The sequence below is a fragment of the Channa argus genome, chromosome 4 (assembly GCF_033026475.1).
Source record: "Channa argus isolate prfri chromosome 4, Channa argus male v1.0, whole genome shotgun sequence".
Lineage (NCBI taxonomy): Eukaryota > Metazoa > Chordata > Actinopteri > Anabantiformes > Channidae > Channa > Channa argus.
The window spans coordinates 10,155,066-10,173,409 of NC_090200.1; the positions used below are offsets into that span (position 1 = coordinate 10,155,066).

Sequence of the window (18,344 nt, forward strand, 5' to 3'; positions counted from 1 at the left end):
TGGCTCTGTTTGCAGTTGCAATGTTCCTACACTTCCCATGTGTTTTATATACATTCATCTTGCCAAAAGAATTCTTATTTGCATCTGGTTTCCACATTGAAAGAGAATGGAGACAAATCTCAGAAGGGATTATCTAATTAATTCCATTTTTTCCATGTGGGCTGCACTATTAACCACAGACTACTGTAAACAAAATGTATTTGACGAATCATTAAAATGAATCAGTTTCTGCATGTTATATTTCTGTTCTCAATATACATTTATTGTGTGGTCCTTAATATTGGGCTTACACTGACCTGTCTATTCTTTACATTTTTTAGTTTACAGTATACTAAAAATATATACTAGAATATACTGACATTTTGGTTTAAACAATGCATTTAAACCACAAAGAATAGTACTTTTTAAATGACAAGGATGGTTTTAACATGTTTAGGCAAAACAATTTTATACAGGCATCAAGGTATGTAAATGTAAGTTTCTTTCATTAGTTTTAAATAGATTATATTTTAAAATGCATGTTGTTTGGACAGCAACATGGACAGAGTGATCTCCTCTCTTTCTAAATCTAAAAGCACCTGTTGGAGAGAACTAACCTGTGGTGGCCCAACAACCATCAGACTTTGTGTACTAGTACTTGTGTAATGCTAAAGGGGGGGAATTTAGGCCTATATCATCAGGCTTACAAGTTTTGGCCAGTAAATTTCCATGAGGGCAGCACAGTGGTGGAAAGGTTAGTGCTGCCACCTTAAAGCTAGAAGGTCCCTGGATTGAATCTACCTTAGTGTTTGGAGTGTTCATGTTCTCCCTGTGGCTGCGTGGGTTTCCAGCAGGTACCTTGGTTTTACTACCGGAGTACAAATACATGCATTTTAGGTGAATGGGTGACTGTAAATTGCCTGTAGGTGTGAATGGTTGTCTGTCTGTGTATGTCTCTCTGTGTTGGCCCTGAGATGGACCGGCGACCTGTTCAGGGTGTCTCTCATCTAATGACAGCTGGGATAGGCTCCAGCCCCCTTGACCCTAAACAGGATAAGCGGTCACAGATAATGGATGGACGGATGGAATTTCCATGACTTTTCCAGAACTTCAAACCATTTTCCATTACTGCAAACACATCGTTTTGATCTGCAATTTTTGAGTGCTCATGAAACATAAATTAAACACAGTTGTCCATAAATACGTTTTCATACAGTGGAAACTTGTGGAAAGTAATTTTTTGTTGTAAGTGAAAGTATATCCTCACTATATAATTGTTATTAATGAAAAATATCAACTCATCTACAACATATACTGAGGTCCAAAGGATTGAGACCAAATCTAAAATATGTGAATTTCAGTCATCAGGGGCTTATTTAAGTAAATCAAGCTGTGACCATTGATCACCTTTTATAAATATGGCTGTGCCTCAAGTTTCCAGCATACTAAATACTAAAAACATACAGAATACTAGCTAATACTTACAATAGAAATGTTACAGTTATCATTGCAACATGGCATCAGAACTAAGTAAAAGTGTCAGAGCTAAGATTATTATTGTACCTCAGTACATAAAGCAGTCATTCACAAACCACAGGGTAAGTGGGTTGACTCCTGGCTATGTGTTGAAGTGTCCTTGGGCTTTGGCTCCCAGCGACTTGGTATTCAGTTCAGTTCAGTTCATTACAATGGAGCAAAATATAGCACTAGTTTCACAATTGATTTTTGCTTGAAACACTCAAATATGTGAGATTTCAAAATGTGAAAAGAGCGATTTGTCACAAAATGTGACATTAAGAAAATACCATCCACCATCCTAACCTGCTTCCTTACAAAGATTAAATGCTCTAAATACATAATATGTAATAGTGGCACGTAGACTACTGCTGCCAAGTCGTATGTCTTCAGTTTTTTGCATTTGGAACAAATGGCGTACTCTCGTATTTCACAGGACGGTCTCGAAGTATTACTTTGGACTGTGGGAGGAAATCCACAGAAGCACATTTACATTAAAATTTGACTGATTTTTGATGTGGTCTCAGGCTGTGCAACATTTAATTTACCTTGTTGTTTTGATGTTGTAGTGGCCAAAGTTCAGCATGACCCCAGATACCTGTGGATCATGGCTAGCATTAATTTTTTTTCAGTAATGACAATTAGGTTTTTAAGCCAGTTCTATAATATTATATAATTATATATTTTGATACTGAAGCAATGTTATGAAATGATGGAGAAAAACAAAGCCTGCCATCTGATTGTTAAAGAACAACTGAACCAAAAACACAGCTGAAAACCCAGCACAGTCTGATCTGCTGTCAGCAATATACTATGCATAAAGTCTTATGGTTTGTTTGGTGACAAACTGTTCCACTGGGACGTCTTTTAAACATTTAAAGTTTCCAGATGATAAAAGGAAAAAAGAACATGCAGTAAAATAAAGCAATCATTAGCTGAATATTGTGTGCTGAAACAGTTAGTTGAACACTTTTTTTCTAAAACATATTTGAAAAATTATAATCACCCACAGCGCTGACTCTCAACATTGTTTCTACACAATCCACATTTTGTTTGCTGACTATGGCAGACGCTATGCTATGTGGCCTTTGACCTCTTAGATATCACTCCAGGCAAGAATATATAGTGGCCGGGCAGAACCTGTGGATTCTGCTAGATTTTAGTTCTGATCCAGTCGTGCCTGACCAGTGGTTCTTTTGAAGGTTTTCTAATTTTCCAAAACTTTTCTAGGCCTAAAATGTTTCAAATTACATGACTTTTTTAGGTTTTACATGACTGTACAAATGCTGGATTAAGCAGATAACTTGTTTTTTCCTACTGCCTCCACAGTAGCTGGCAAACTTTTTGAGCATTCTTGGCATTTGTTGTCATTAAACAGGCTAAGTAGGGCGTCCAGTTATAGCAACACAGACTCTGAGTATCTGATCTGATTCTTCTTTTGGCCTCATTTGCACTCTGCAGTCAAGACTAGAAGTTGTCTTGTGTATGAAAAAGGCCACCAGTGCCCTCTTGTGGTCAAAGGGCGATCATTTCAGCACCACCTGTAGCAAATTGTTGCAGTCATGGCAGAGACAAGAAACACGAAAACATTCTCAACTGAACCAACTTCTCTCATCTAAACACGGAGATGAAATTACAACTGCCACACATGCTCATAAAACCTTTCTCCACAGCACTGCTGAAACTGTGTAACCAGTTTATATATACATCTCTGATGTTAATGTCCTTTCTCCTGAAGGAATGTTATTTTAAACCACCTAAAAAAAAAAATGCTTTTTGAGAACAGCTGTATATCACTATAATGGTTCTGCCATATAGAACTGTTTTACTATGTTGGCAAATCCATTACAAGTCATACATACCTCAGTTTCCAAAGCAACATTTCTACATAAAGAGTTTTTCTCCCACCACCCCCAAAGCAGTGAAATGCCAGTTAGGGATAGGTCAATATTATAAAAGAGAATTATAGGAAAAGACAGTATGATGGTTAATAAGTAATATAACAAAATCAGTGCTAAAGTCAAGAAACCAGTGTAAGTATGGGGAGAACATTCCATACAGAAAGGCTGCAGCTGGCTTGTGGATTCAAACTGGGGACCTTCTAGCTGTGAGACGGCAGCTCTAACCCCTCCACCACCATGCTAACCTGAATTGACTTTTTACATTTTACATTACTGAGCTGTCAAGCTGTTCAAGAAAATCTAGAAAATTTAGATATTTCTTGCATTGATTGATTGATTTCCACCAACCACTTGATGACAAGTGCGGAACAATGCTCTTTGCTGATTTTAAGCTGTAGCTGTAGCTGTAGCTGTAAACGGGAGACAGTGTGGTGCTAGTGGGATTTTCAACATGTACTTATTATAAGACACAATAAATTCCATTACCTTTATTAACAAATCCCTGCATGTCTTTTTGTTTGTCCTGTGGGTTTTGTTTCTGACAGATTGGCTTCTGACTTAAATGCTGTTTAGCAGGTGACTCAATTCTAAAGTCACAGAATGAGAACAACTTTTGTTTGCATTGCAATGCAATGAAGTCACGTAGGAAACAATATTCAGCTTGATGAATTACTCATTTCAAGCCACCAGAGCCTTCTGCAAAGTGTATCTCACTTTGTTATTTAGTGTTCACCAGGATTATGCATGCCACAACATATAGATAACTATGTTAATTAAATGAAAAATAAATGAAAATAAATTGTAAAATTTCTGATTTTCTGTTGCTGGAGCCTTTTTTTGAGGTTGTGTTAAGCCAAACAACTCATAACATCAGCATTTCTTAAATCCTGACTAATGCCTTGCCAAAATTAATGTCTTAAAAAAAAAATGTTGGTAGTATCTTTAATGTGAACACATACTTCTTTTCCTTTCGGCTGTTCCCTTTCAGGGGTCGCCACAGTGAATCATGTGCCTCCATCTAACTCTATCCTTTGCATCCTCTTCACTCACACCAACTAACTTTATATATATATACATACATACATATATACATACACACATACACATATACATACATATATATATACACACACACACATATGTATACACATATATGTATATGTGTATACACATATATGTGTGTGTATATACATATATGTGTGTGTATATATATATGTGTGTGTGTATACATATATGTGTGTGTATATATATATGTGTGTGTGTATATATATATGTGTGTGTGTATATATATATGTGTGTGTGTATATATATATGTGTGTATATATATATATGTGTGTGTATATATATATATATATATATATATATATATATATATATACACACACACACACACACACACACACACGTATATCTACATATATATACATACATACATCTATATCTATATATATAGATATATCTATCATCAACGATCATTTAAAGTAGCCTCCATGTCAGAACTGTCTTATGTCTGGTTATCAACATTCTTTCATTTTAAAAAATGGCGTTCGCGACATTTATCACCGTGTTTACAACAACGACACAATAGATCATTTGATCAATCCAGCCAGTTAAAGCAGACAATTCCGCTTTACGCTTCACATTTGACTATTTTAAAAGCAACTCCTCACTCCTCGTGGCAACAACCTTCCGACGTGGATGATTTGGCAGTGAATTATGGGATCACGCCGTACGCGATTTTTGGTTGGTTTACCAAATAATCCGTAACAACGCCCCCTCGTTACACTCGTGACCCCGGCGCTGCCGCACACGTGACGTTACGCGCGTGTGAGGCGCTCCCTCCGTCTTCAGGCTGACAGGTGTCGCTTGCCACAATCGCTCCCGGATTGTAGTTCATTATTTTGAGTTCTGAACGGTAATTGAAAGAGAACCCTTTCCCTTTTGCTTTAAATAATATTTTATATTACTTTCACCTACACAGGGCCTTAGCAGTACAGCTAAAGCAAGTGTTAGCTAACAGTACCTTTAAATAACGTTGCTTCGAGGTAGCATTTTTTTGTAGCTTATGAGAATTTTTTTGTAGCTTATGGCTGTTTAACTGCTTATCAGCAGTTAAACAGCCTTTGCTAACGTACTTAAGCTAACGTTGACTCTTTATGTTTTTTAATTAGCTAGCCGTGTTAGCCAGCGGTTTAAACCAACATGCAGTCAAAAAACAGAAAAAAACTTTAGGCAAGTGGTTGCGATGTTTTACCTCTGCTCCATCCTATTTCCTAGCCACTACAGCTAGCGTTAGCATTTCGCAGAAATGCTTACTGCTGTGCGGTGTATGCTGTCGAAGCTGGTTTCTCCGTTGTGGAGGAGCGTAGAGGCAGATGGAGAAGACATTTTCTCCGGCACGTCAGGTAAATGAAACACTCCAGCAAAATAAAGCCAGATAAAATTCTTTGGTTAACATTGGGTATTGTCAGGTATCTGAAAAGCTACAACACAAACGCACTCATATCGTTTTTGGTCTGTATGTATTTTGCCGGTCAGCCACGGAGGACATTCGCCACCTGCGGGGTAGTGTGGTGACCCAGCTGTGCCTTGATTACGGCATGATAGACGATGCGGTGTACTTCACTAATGGAGAGGTGCTGGGCGGGGTGCCGCTCAAAGAAGGCGACCTCGTGAACTGCATAGCAGTGAGAGATGGTGCTCAAAGAGGGTGGAGAGCGCTAAGGGTGAGGACCCAGTTCTGTGCTGTAGCTTGAAATCGCAAACTACAGTTATGTTTACCTTGGTCAGTGTGAGGCAAATAATTAATACAGGCTTAACAAATGCCACAGTCAAAATGTTGGTGTACCACTTTGCTGTCTTGTGATTGTTTGTTTCCTCCACATGCATTGTTTCAGTTAATATTATTATGGTGACCTTTGCCAGACACTTTAATTCTGTTGTTTAGGTGGAGAAGAGTTCCGATGCTTGGGAAGATGGGGGGAGAAATTCAATTGAAGCTGACAATATGCAGCTGCGGCCTCTCACTGGCACAGTTACATCATTCGATGGAGATGGTGGCTACATAAACCAAACCACGTACTTCCCACGCTGTAGTCTTTCAGAAGGTACCACTATTCATTGTACTTTACACTCTGAAATTGTGGTGCTCTTGACCCCCAGCAGTCTTTGCTTAAACTGTCCCAGACAGCAGATTTGACAGATTTAACATTCATCCATGCTTTTACAGTTGTTTGCTCAGCTCTCATACTGACAGTAACTTCAGCAACTCATAGTCACACCAAACTTACTACCAGTTGGAAAAAGGCCAAAGATAGCTTCTCTCTCTGTTGGCACGCTCTGTGTATTTTTTTTTCTATTTTCTTTTAGGTTATGAACCAATGAAAGGAGACTGGGTCCAAGCAAAATATTTTATAAATCCCTCCCAGTGGACCACCCAGGCACATTCTGTGTCCCCTTTGCGCTATTGCCGCCTTGACCAGGTAACTGGATCATTGTAGGTCTTATGCTATCAATTTTGATAAAGGTTTAATGCTGATACATAGGTGTGTTAAGAAGTGAGCCAGCTCATGATTCGGTTTGATAAACAACACAGGACTCACCGTTTGATATAAGCAGTGTTTTCCGCTCCTTATAGGGGAAGTGGTACAACTTCCAATTCCTTCTGCCCACATGTTGAAGTGTCCTTGAGCAAAAAAATCAAATTGAGGTTGCCATTTATGTGTGCTCCTTAATTGTAAATTTTTGGATAAAAGTATGTGCCAAATGGTACTTGAACTATATTTGTTGGTCTAAGAATCAAAGGAAATTCATTCTTTTTAGGTATGTAAATTAACAAAATATTTTGTAAACATTGGTTTCTTGGTTTTTCCCTTTTTTATGCAGATTCCAGATCTCTTACAATTGTATAATTTAAATTCATCTCTATTAAACCAGCAGATCTGTGCCTCATCTGCATCACAGTGTTGCTGAACAATGCCCTCATTAAGATGAGGCTTAAATGTATGAACTCTAGCTGAAAGAGTTTTACAAAACTACAACTACCCTGCAAAACTGTGTGAATGTTTTCACAGAAATGTATTTGTTTTATTAGGAAAATCAGCATATCGACATTTTCAGGCAGCAGTTGGGACATTTGAAAGTTCTCAATGTGTGATTAAAACATTGCAGCATTTGAAGAACAAAACTTGCTATGTACCACTGGCAGGTGATAATGTGGCCTGTAACAGCAATGTAGCAGTGATGGTAACTATTGTTAGTTGGTATGCTTGTGGTGTTAGGCATCATGTAAACCATAGTGCATCAACAGAGCTTCCCAGTAGCCTTTGTTCGGTCTACAGCTTTTTTGTCCTCATGCTTAAATCCAAAATTCAAACATTAGATTTATAGACTGACAGAGCTTTCAACTCCAAGTAAAGATCAGTCAACAGTCGGGTTAGTCTAGAAAACGGATTCAACCCATGAAGCCCTCTAGTGTTAAAATATATTACAAATACAAGTTCTAGGAGTTGCAGTTTAATTGACTTTGAATAATTTTCTAAATTTACAATGCATATCGTCACATTCTTGGATTGCGTTACATCGTGTTACAGTGCATTATAACACCTCTACTGAACACATAATTCATGTGTCTTTATTCCATTTGTACGTCACTGAAACTTTTAGTTCTACATCTAATGATTGACTTCATTCCTTACTCCTTTGTATAATCTCCCTTTTCTAGGTGTGTGTGACCAGTGTTTATGGTAACAATGGAGTGGTGGCAGACAGTGTGTTCTTTAGCTTGGACTCTCTGCTGCTGCCTGCAAACTACCAACCTATGCCAGGGCACCTGGTCAACCTAGTAATGGTGGAAAGCAATCAGTCCTTTTACTGTTGGAGGGCCCTGTGCATGGCACCCTGTCTTAAGAGGTATATCTTGATCTATCTGCCCTTTTTTTTCCCAAAACATGGTGTATAAATCACATTCACATCTCCAAATGTACTATCAAATGTTACATTTCCAAAATGTGGTGTGGTGTGTGCCAAAGCACATGGGATGCTAGCTTGGCCACTTTGTAATTTGTATTTATTTCCCCAAGTCAGAAGAACGATTTACTTTTATCAGCTTATATATCATTTACATTTTCAAAAGTGCTTGAAAATCCAATCAGTAGTTAGTATAACATGCAATAGAAGCAATCAAAACCTGTAAAGGTCGAAGTTGTATTAAAATTCAAAGTGAGCTAACTGATTCAAACATTACCTAGAACTGAATATTGCATAAGGGAACATTCCTTGTTAAAGGTTACTTGTAGCCTCCCATCAGCTGTAGCTAATGTTGACTAAGACCGAAAGAAATGAAAGGTTGAACTACATTTTCCATTCTGTAACTAACAGAATGGATGCTTTTGATTTTCGTTTGTTGCAAGTAGATAAATGTCTTGTGTGGCTTTCTGTGGTGTACACTTCCTTCTATTCTGAATTATTCTGTCACCTTCACTTTCCTCATTATGCTTGTCTTGCTACACTCTGTATCTGCACTATGGAAGAAAGTGATCTGCGATGTTACGATATGAACGGGAGATCATAGTATGAAAAAGTAGAAAAACGTCTATAGTCACAACCCTAATTTCAGTTCTGATCAGCTGAGAAAAACTATTTTAAATTAAACACTTATTGTGAAGGTATTTGTAGTTATTGGTTAAGTGAATTATTTGGTGTTGGCTGCAGAAGAAGCGGAGAAGAGCTGCAAGAGAGGATTTTGTTCCACAAAGCAGCAGAGGCCAGGTTATTCAAATTGGTGTATTGACAATACATCATAGCAAGCAAATGTATGTGGCATCATTGGCCAACTGTTGTAGATCTTATATTTAAGTGTTATGAAAAACGTGGACTGCACTGTCTAAATTATAAATATTTTTTATTCCTCAAAATAAAATGCTTATGATCACGTACAATAACACAGGTTGCTTTTATTTTTAATTGATACCAATTAGTTTAAAAATATTTTCATTTTTGATGTTTATAGTTTATATTTCAGTAGGGTATTAAAAAGCCTCAACATTTAACTTGTTCCTACATACAGATTTTTGTTGTTGTTTATTTTGTTGCAGTGTGAAGTTTTCTGCTACAGTTCTTCCAGAGGCTGAACTTAAGAGCATATTGGAAAACAAAGGAGGGCTGGAAGTAACAAACTTTGGCCAATTTGGGGATCTTATGATGGGGGAGAGACAGGAGCTGGTGCTCTGGATACAGTGAGTGGCCAGATAAAGAATGAAAAAATTACATTCTCATTGAAAAAATAAACAAAAGCTCTCGTCACAAACCTCTATAAATTAAAATGTATTTCTCATTAGTAACACTGTATTTTGTCCAAGTAAATTCTTGTAAGTTCTTTGTCCAAGTTTTTTGCAACAATCATTTAATGATAATCTTTTGATACAAATCATTCAGATCTGAGAGAAAGTAGAACTTATGTAACATACTGCATTATCTTTTTTCTCTGATGACAGAAATAAAGGTTCAGAGATTCACAGGTTAAAATGCTGTGACTTTGCTGGCTGGGATTCAGTGGAACAGTTCACCCTAGTTGCTGTCAAAGGGTCTGGACCACTCAGACAGAAACAGCATCCACCACAAGGAAAGTGCTCAGACTCTTTGGGAAATCAAATCAGTGTAACAAAAGAGGGACCGAAACAAATGGATGAGGTCTTGCAGGATAAAATAAATATCCCTCCTGTAAGGAAGGAAGAGAGGGAACTGAATATTCTACCAGGAGAGAGGCTCTCTGTTGTAGTAGCCTGCCATGCAAAGTAAGTTGCTCTTTTTTCTTTTTCTTTTATATATAGTGGAAGGTGTAGGGGCGGTTACTGGAGTAATGGATAAAAAAAGTTAATGTTAAATTGAGATTTGTGTTTCATCCCTGTTGGGGCCTTGTTGTATAAAAGGAATGCTACTTATTCAACAGTACAGTGTCTCAGTAAGGCTCTTTTAGTATGTTGTTGAATTCTATGTGGGGGATGTTGCACAGGAGCCTGGGAAGCTGTGCAGAGCTTCTCTTGCTACACTTCTCTTCTTTCACCATTGGGAGGCGCCTGGAGGTCACAGTGAAAAGTGAAGAGGGCAACATGCTGCAGCCCTGTGTTCCCTACACCCCTATTGACGCTTGTCCAGTCTCAGCAATACCTACTCACGTAATCACTGTCACTGCTCCAAAACACTACCCTAGGTATGAAAAAGACTGATTACCCTGATGCCATGAAATTCCTTGCTTACTTTTTTGTATTTTAGAAGAGATGCTAATGTCTACTGTTAAGCAGTATATAGAAAGTAAAAAGTAATTTTATAATGACGACATGGTCTGGTCAATTTAATACATTAACATAAAGGGATATTCGTAACTGTTAGTTACGGTTCCTGTTGTTGTACCTAGTTTATAAAGTCATAGCTTCATTGATATCTGTGTGGAGTCTGTAAAACAAAGGTTGTTATTTATACAATGTAAATTGTTTATGTTCTCTCTTCTCTGATGATGTCTTGTCTACATTTAGGCTCACTAAGCGTCAGCTGCCAAACTTCATACATAACCATCCTGTCCCCAAGGCTCTACGGGACTGTGTGGAGGCACAGAGTGATGTGCTGGTGGTTGAGCCCTGCCTTGGAGAGGTTAGCAAGCCAATGTTGAAATTTAGATCATGTAGAAAAGGTTGAATATAGTAAGAGCTCAATTATTAAACAATAATTATAATAATTGTATAATAATTGCTTATGTCCTATCAAATAAGTTAACTTCTAGGTCTTCTAGGTGTTGGCAATGATGTTAATATTATTAGGACAATACTAATGCTGCCCTGAATTTATCCTAGTAACTTAAATTTTTTGCGCTTTCAAAAAGTGAGCAATACAGTTGTTTCCTTAAGGTCTGGGTTAGTGAAATTGACTAAATTGATAGCGTTTTCCAGGTCTAAAACTGTGGACAAAATATTTTTCTCTAGCAAATGTAAAACTATAACATAAAATATCTAGACTTTTTTGTTTTTTTAGATTGACTTCAAACTGAGCATCAATAACAATGAAATTGCACAACCTAATGTGTCGACATTATGCACCTTTGAAAAGGGAACAAAATGAATCCACAAACTTTCCATTCAGCATAGTCATAGCATAGTGTGATGTAAACTGAGATTTGCAGCCTAATGAAGCAACCAGTGTGGATATGTCTGTGTATTATTAGGTATCAGTAATTGCTACAGTAAAGAAGTAGTCAGTACTAGGTTTGTCAGCATAGCCAAATGTTTGAACATCAATTGTTGTCTTTTTTATTAATGGAGCAGTTGATGTACACAGATTTTAAAGATTTGTACAGTGAAGAACTTGTTAGTTTAGGGGGTGGTTCCCATGTGACATACCAAGTTTGTTACTGAACAATGATTTTTGATATTAATATACAACAGTTATTTAAAAGGTACAGATTGTCACTAAACTGGCGCAAGGTGCTGCCGCTCTGTGTTATCCTGCGGGGGTTAACTGAAACTTAACATTTTCCTTAAACTGCTTTTTGGTCAGGTTTTATCACCGTCCAACATGCATGCAAGGTTCTCAGCGCTTCTCTGGCTAGAAGAGCTACATGCAGAGAGGGAACTGAAAGAATTCACAATCTTTGGAGCCCTTCTCAGGAAAGGAGCAGTTTACCTCCACCTAGAGGTCCTAGGGTTGGCTGAAGGCAGACCCAGTCTTACTATAGGTGAGGTGGCCTTACTAGTTTTAACTTATAATTGCTGACTTATTAATATTATAAAGTGTTCACACGGAGAGATTTCTATTTTCAGAAGTTATAAATAGCCTTCTCCACAGGTGACAGAATAGTGTTGAAGAAACCCCAGTGTGATGGTGTGGTAATGGAGTATGTTAGTTATGTCACAGAGGTACAAAGCATTTAATTACACTCAAGCATCTTTTATATTTTGCATAATAAAACAGAAATGCTTTCTAAATCTAACACTCTGCTTGGACACAGATCAATGATGAGACTGTCAGTTTGAGAGTGAACTCAGAATTTCAGAACAGCTACCTTGGAGAGCCACTTAATGTTGAGTTCTCTTACAACAGGTTAGGAAAATTACCTGAATAACCTGAATATTACCATTTTAATGCATTTATGTTTCAACCACACAAATGTCTCACAGTTGCTCTATTTGTTCTGCTGGTGTAATGGGTATTTTGATTATTGGATTTTTAGATTGACAATGAGGCGATGTCACAGCGCACTTGAACAGGTGGCAATCTTTGGGGAGAGTAAGTTGGGGCTTTATTCAAATTACTTAAGATCTTTAGAGCATGTATAAGTTTTCTTGAATTGTAGGATGATAACTTCCATTATTTAATAATAAGCCAAAATAATAAGCATTTAGAGTTCACCTTTTAGTGGCAGATTGTGTTTACAATGACACAAAATGGTCTCTAGGGGGTGCTCTTTATCTTCGCTCGTCCCTCTTGCATGCCATAGTGAGCAAAAGAACAAATGCCGCCTGGTGTGAATTAAGTATCACTTTTTACATCTCCAGCATCATTGCTTTGAAAACCTAACATTTTTCTCCTTTTTTAATGGCTTCTTTTTTTTTTTTTTTATTAGATGCAATTTCTAAGTAAATATTCAGATGCTGATCAGTTTACTCTACTCCTGAGATTTGATGTACAGGAATGATTCATACAGAGTTTTTTTATATTGGTTACTTTTCAAAAAAGTCTAAAGAGAATTTTTTTTATTTTTTTACATTGTTGTGCAGTTCTCTTCCCCTCTAGAGTGACTCTTCAGACTCCTCAGTGGACAGGGGGCTGGATAGATGAGCCAGACCAAAACAAAACAGTAGAAGGAAATGAGGTGAAAGGAATTAAAATAAAATGCATTCATATCATTCAAGTCTACTTTTTGATTTAAAGTAACTGTATCTTATAAGCAGGCTCAACTTTTGCAAAATGGGGGTTTGTCAAGCATCTCGATGGATATGAAGTCCAAGGCCACACAGACTAAAAATACAGGTATTTTGTTTTTATGGCAGCTCTGCCTTTATATATCCCATAACATTTAGAGCACAAATATCAAATACAAAATTGCTTCTAGATGGTGGACTGCCATCCAAACCTATTCCCAGCAAAGGGCACTTCTTTAACCCTGACCTGAACCCCCCTCAAAGAGAGGCAGTAAAGAGGATCCTAGCTGGGGAGTGTCGGCCCCTTCCCTATGTGTTATTTGGGCCTCCAGGCACTGGGAAGACAGTAACCCTCATAGAAGCCATACTACAGGTGCATACACACCAGCACTCTAAAATATGCACTAGTCCTAATAAGTACTTGTTTTACAATATAGGAAACTTGTAACTGCTAAATTTAGATGGAATACTTACAATACAAGCACCTTAAAATGAATTTTATCAGCTGGAATTCTCCTTTTTGTTTTGGACAAACTTCATGAATTTGTATTTTTTTATATTTTAGGCCTCTCAAAATAGTTTTTCCCAAAACTGAGTTGATGGGTCTTATAAACTTAACATTTTTCAGAAGTGTAATATGTCATTATGCTTTGTTTGTCAAGCTTACTTCCATTCTGGTCCTTTTTGAGGTACTTCACAAAATTTCTCTACCTCCAGGTTTATCACTTTCTTCCTAGTAGTCGGGTACTGGTATGCACTCCTTCAAACAGTGCTGCTGACCTCATCTGCATCCGTCTACATAACAGTGGCTTCCTCCATGCTGCAAGTTTGGCCCGAATCAATGCTTCCTCCAGGCAAGATGAGGTACTGAACAGCATTAGGTTCACTTTGCAGTTGTTTGGCTACTGACCTCTACTTTACAATATGCATGTTTGTATAAGGAAAAATAAAAGTAAAATATTTTCTTTTGTGTGCACTAAATGGGAATCATACTTTTTGTGTACCAATGTCCAGACAAGGGACATGCGTACACTATTAATACTTCGTTTGGAGGTATAGACTTAGACAAGTCACGCATAGGCTGATTGCAAAACGTGATGGCAACTCTTAACAGTAGCAACAGTGAGGAAAAAATCTTAATCTGTATATTTCATTTGACTGAACAACATTAAAAAGTGGAAAGAAATAATACGGTGTGTAAGTATTTCATATTAACAGTGTGAAGGATGTTGAAATAAATGTTACATTCCTTTTGATATATGAAATTCGTGGCTGGTTTACTTTTCTGGCACAAGCGCAGTTGATGTATTAGGGCTACAGACAGTCCATGGGAATGCAGATTTTTTGGCCTGCGTGCGGCAGTCTATAGAATTCCTCTATGGATCCATGATGAACTTTGTGAAGGAAATGGAAAATATTATTGGGCCTTAAGATCTGAACAGATGCCATCCCCACCACTTTAGGTACAGTGGTCGGTAATGCTTTCAAATAACAGTTGTGGTTGTGATGACATGCTCAGTGTGCATCTGCACTAATTTATCATCTGGAAGTCATGTTGATGTGACTTTTGACATTTTTATTTTATATCTTTTTCTAGGCCATTCCAGACATGCTGAGGGTGTACTCAAGGGCAGGAGAGGACATTCGTCATGCCTCTTTTCACAGGATCGTCGTCACCACCTGCTCCAGTGCTGGAATGCTTTATAATATAGGACTACAGTAAGGCCTGGGCTGTAATAGATGGCTCCAGTTAACACTTTCTATCCCATTTACGCCCAGTTGACTGTCTATTTGTTTTTCCTCAGAGTGGGACATTTTACCCATGTATTCCTGGATGAAGCTGGCCAGGCCACAGAACCAGAGTCCTTAATCCCCATTAGCTGTGCATCAGCAAAAGATGGACAGGTCTTCACCACACACAGACAGACTGCACGTAGACCTTAGTGACCATTTCTTCATGCAATTTGTGTTTTCTTGATTCCTGTGTCGCATCTTTACTGATTATTCAAATTTTATTTCAAATTTCTTCTTTCTATTTCTTTTTCTTATCTTTTGAAGTAATTTGACTTTTCTAAACATTTTATAGTATTATATTATTTTGTGGGGGAAAGCACAATATTACAATATAATATCATTCATAGCCATATGGCTATGAATGATATTATATTGTAATATATTTATAAATATAAATTATTTATTTATGTATTTATTTATTTATTTAAATCCTCGCCTGCTTAGATAGTGTTGGCTGGTGACCCTTGCCAGTTGGGTCCAATAGTGAAGTCTAAGCTGGCCACTGCCTTTGGCCTTGGAGTGTCTTTGTTGGAGAGACTAATGGCCAATCCACTGTACTCCAGACAAGAGTGGGGGTACAATCCTAAACTGGTTGGTACACTGCATACAAATGTTTCTGTTTTTTTACTACTTTTACATACAACTTAGAAGCAAGTATAACACTGATTTTTCCATGAAGATAATCAAAATGACACTTTGCCTGATCAAGCAGACTGGATGTAGCATCATAACTTCAGATGCAATTAATTGAAAATATAATAATGATAATAAATTGGTATGCTTTTTGTCATGCTGTTAATGCTCTCCTTATAAATGCCTACCGGGCAATTGTTTGTGCTGTATGTCTATTGAACTGCTATTTTATTATTTACTACAGGTGACTAAGTTGATCTACAACTATCGTTCCCACGAGGCCTTGCTCACGCTGCCCTCCAAGCTCTTCTACAAGGGGGAACTGTGCTTTCAGGCCCCCAGGGCTATAGTGGACTCCCTGTGCCAATGGAAAACCCTGCCCAAAAAAGGATTTCCCCTTCTCTTTCATGGTGTCAGGGTACTAAAAAGTTTCTTTAGTAATATACCTGCACTCTTGCAAGTCTCAAACTGTTGAATGTCTATTCTGTCTATTCTGTGTCTTAGATTTAGTTATACCTCTACAGCCTAATCACAATTTATATTAAAATTAAAGCAATGAAATTACTGTGATATTTTTCCCTTATTGAATCTGGTGAACTTCCTCTACTTTAGGGCACAGAAATGAGAGAAGGTAACAACCCTTCATGGTTCAACCCAATGGAGGCTGTGCAAGTCATGCTGTACTGTTGCCAGCTGGCCAAGAAGCTTTACAACCCTGTGGATTCCTCTGACATAGGCATCATTGCCCCCTACAAGAAACAAGTAAGAGAAAATAAATAAATAAAATAAAAAATAAATTATTTATATATAATTTTTTTTTTTTTTTTTTTTTAAATAATCATGTAGGTTGTCACCTTAAAATGCTATAGACCCAAAAGTGGCCTTGTTTATGTTACATTTCAGTGTGAGAAGATTCGAGTGTTGCTTGGTAAAGTTGGTTTGTCTGACATCAAAGTGGGCTCGGTAGAAGAATTTCAAGGACAAGAGTTTCTGGTGATCATCATGTCTACGGTAGGTTAAAGAGGATAAAAACATTAATATTTTCAGAACTGGCCAGCAGTTTTAATCTGTTCTTCATAGCAAATAAATTCTAGGAAAACAGTTGTAGATAGAAATGAGTTGGTTGAGCATACTTTGCACTACACTTTTTTATTTATTTATTTTTGTCCGCATGTTGATTTGGCACAGTTTTACACAGTATGCCCTTCCTGACGCAACCCTCCCCAATTTCTAACGGGCTTGGACCGGCACTACACTGCTAGGGAGGGGAATGGGCTGTTAGGGGTTCAGTGTCTTACTTTGCACTACACTAAAAATAGGAAATAAAATGTCTACCATTTGCTACTGGGTGTAGAAAAAAATGCTACAAAAATCGTTTTGCACTTAAACTTTCCCAGAGCTTACATCTATAAACTTGTACATCAGCCTATATGTAGTCTGATGTATACAAATTTTAGCACCTTGATATCATGGTTGTTAGAGATTAGTTCGTAGTTCCTTTTTTCTTTTACAATGTGTACATCAATTAGCATGGGAGATCCACTATGATGTGAAGTTTACTGATAATTCTATTACATTTCTAAAATGTAGTCAATGCTCTAAATCTATTTTATTTTATCATCCTTTAATTGTAAAATTCAAACATTAAGACTGTTATAAGGAAATCAAAACCCCCTTATAGCACTTTTACTACTATTAGTACATGAGAATATACAGCATCAGTCTGTGGACCACTGACATCAGGCAAATCCTTCTATTATTGTCCATTTCTGTTATGGCAATTAATTTCATTCTCTAATAATGTAGGTGCGCTCTAATGAATCGGTACAGAGTGACGATTTGCAGAGTACACTTGGTTTTGTGTCGAACCCCAAACGCTTCAATGTGGCGGTCACTCGCCCCAAAGCCCTGCTTATAATTGTTGGGAACCCCCACCTTCTCATTAGGGTAAGTGGCAGAACACTGTTTAATCTTAGGCATAATAAATTATCTTTGTAGTGTGCAATGCAGCCTGAATATTAATTACTTTAAATGTCTTTCCAGGATCCATGTTTTAGGGCTTTACTGCAGTACTCATTCATCAACAGTGCTTATCTGGGTTGTGATCCTCCTCTCTCCCTACAAGACTCTCAGATGTGTGTAAATTGATCATAAACTTATCATACAGTCTTTTTTTTATTGTTTTGTTGTTTCTTCTAATTCAAATCCAAAAAGTTTTTTTTGAACTGCAACACTGTATGGAAGGAATTAAACATTACCAGTTACAATCCCTTTAAGTCAATAAAACCCTATGTTTGCAGAGTTGCAGAGGAGCCAAGAAGTGAATAAGGGCACAGTGGACGTGAATGGCATACCTCAGCTTCGTCGGGCGTGTTGTAATTTTGTTCTTACTCCTTAACATTTCTTTGGCCTGTCTTTCTGTTGACTGTAAATCGAGCAGTAGCTTTGTTAATCACTGTTACTAATTTGGTTTAAGAAGAGAAATGTGTTATTTCTGTGAAAGTCAAATGCAGTTCCACTTTAGGAAGAAATAAAAATTGCTACTTGTATACACTGCACTTTTTTTTCTCTCCTATGAATATTGAGCTGATAAGCTTGGTGGTGTTTAAGA

The 18,344-nt window shown here is 37.4% G+C and overlaps 1 protein-coding gene across 1 annotated transcript; it reads left to right on the top strand.

The window, feature by feature from the left end:
- Window positions 1–5,174: 5,174 nt before the first annotated feature.
- On the top strand, window positions 5,175–18,282 carry mov10l1 (Mov10 like RNA helicase 1). The gene is made up of 27 exons (XM_067502871.1): window positions 5,175–5,310; window positions 5,673–5,800; window positions 5,934–6,121; window positions 6,343–6,502; window positions 6,765–6,877; window positions 8,119–8,306; window positions 9,491–9,631; window positions 9,890–10,189; window positions 10,408–10,605; window positions 10,928–11,042; window positions 11,943–12,120; window positions 12,231–12,301; window positions 12,394–12,485; window positions 12,616–12,671; window positions 13,163–13,257; window positions 13,337–13,415; window positions 13,498–13,679; window positions 14,024–14,170; window positions 14,904–15,025; window positions 15,112–15,211; window positions 15,545–15,691; window positions 15,978–16,151; window positions 16,346–16,495; window positions 16,637–16,744; window positions 17,540–17,680; window positions 17,777–17,868; window positions 18,034–18,282. Exons 2-27 carry the CDS (start codon window positions 5,704–5,706, stop codon window positions 18,059–18,061), a joined length of 3,462 nt encoding a protein of 1,153 aa, XP_067358972.1. The 5' UTR covers window positions 5,175–5,310; window positions 5,673–5,703; the 3' UTR covers window positions 18,062–18,282.
- The last annotated feature ends 62 nt before the right edge of the window (window positions 18,283–18,344 follow it).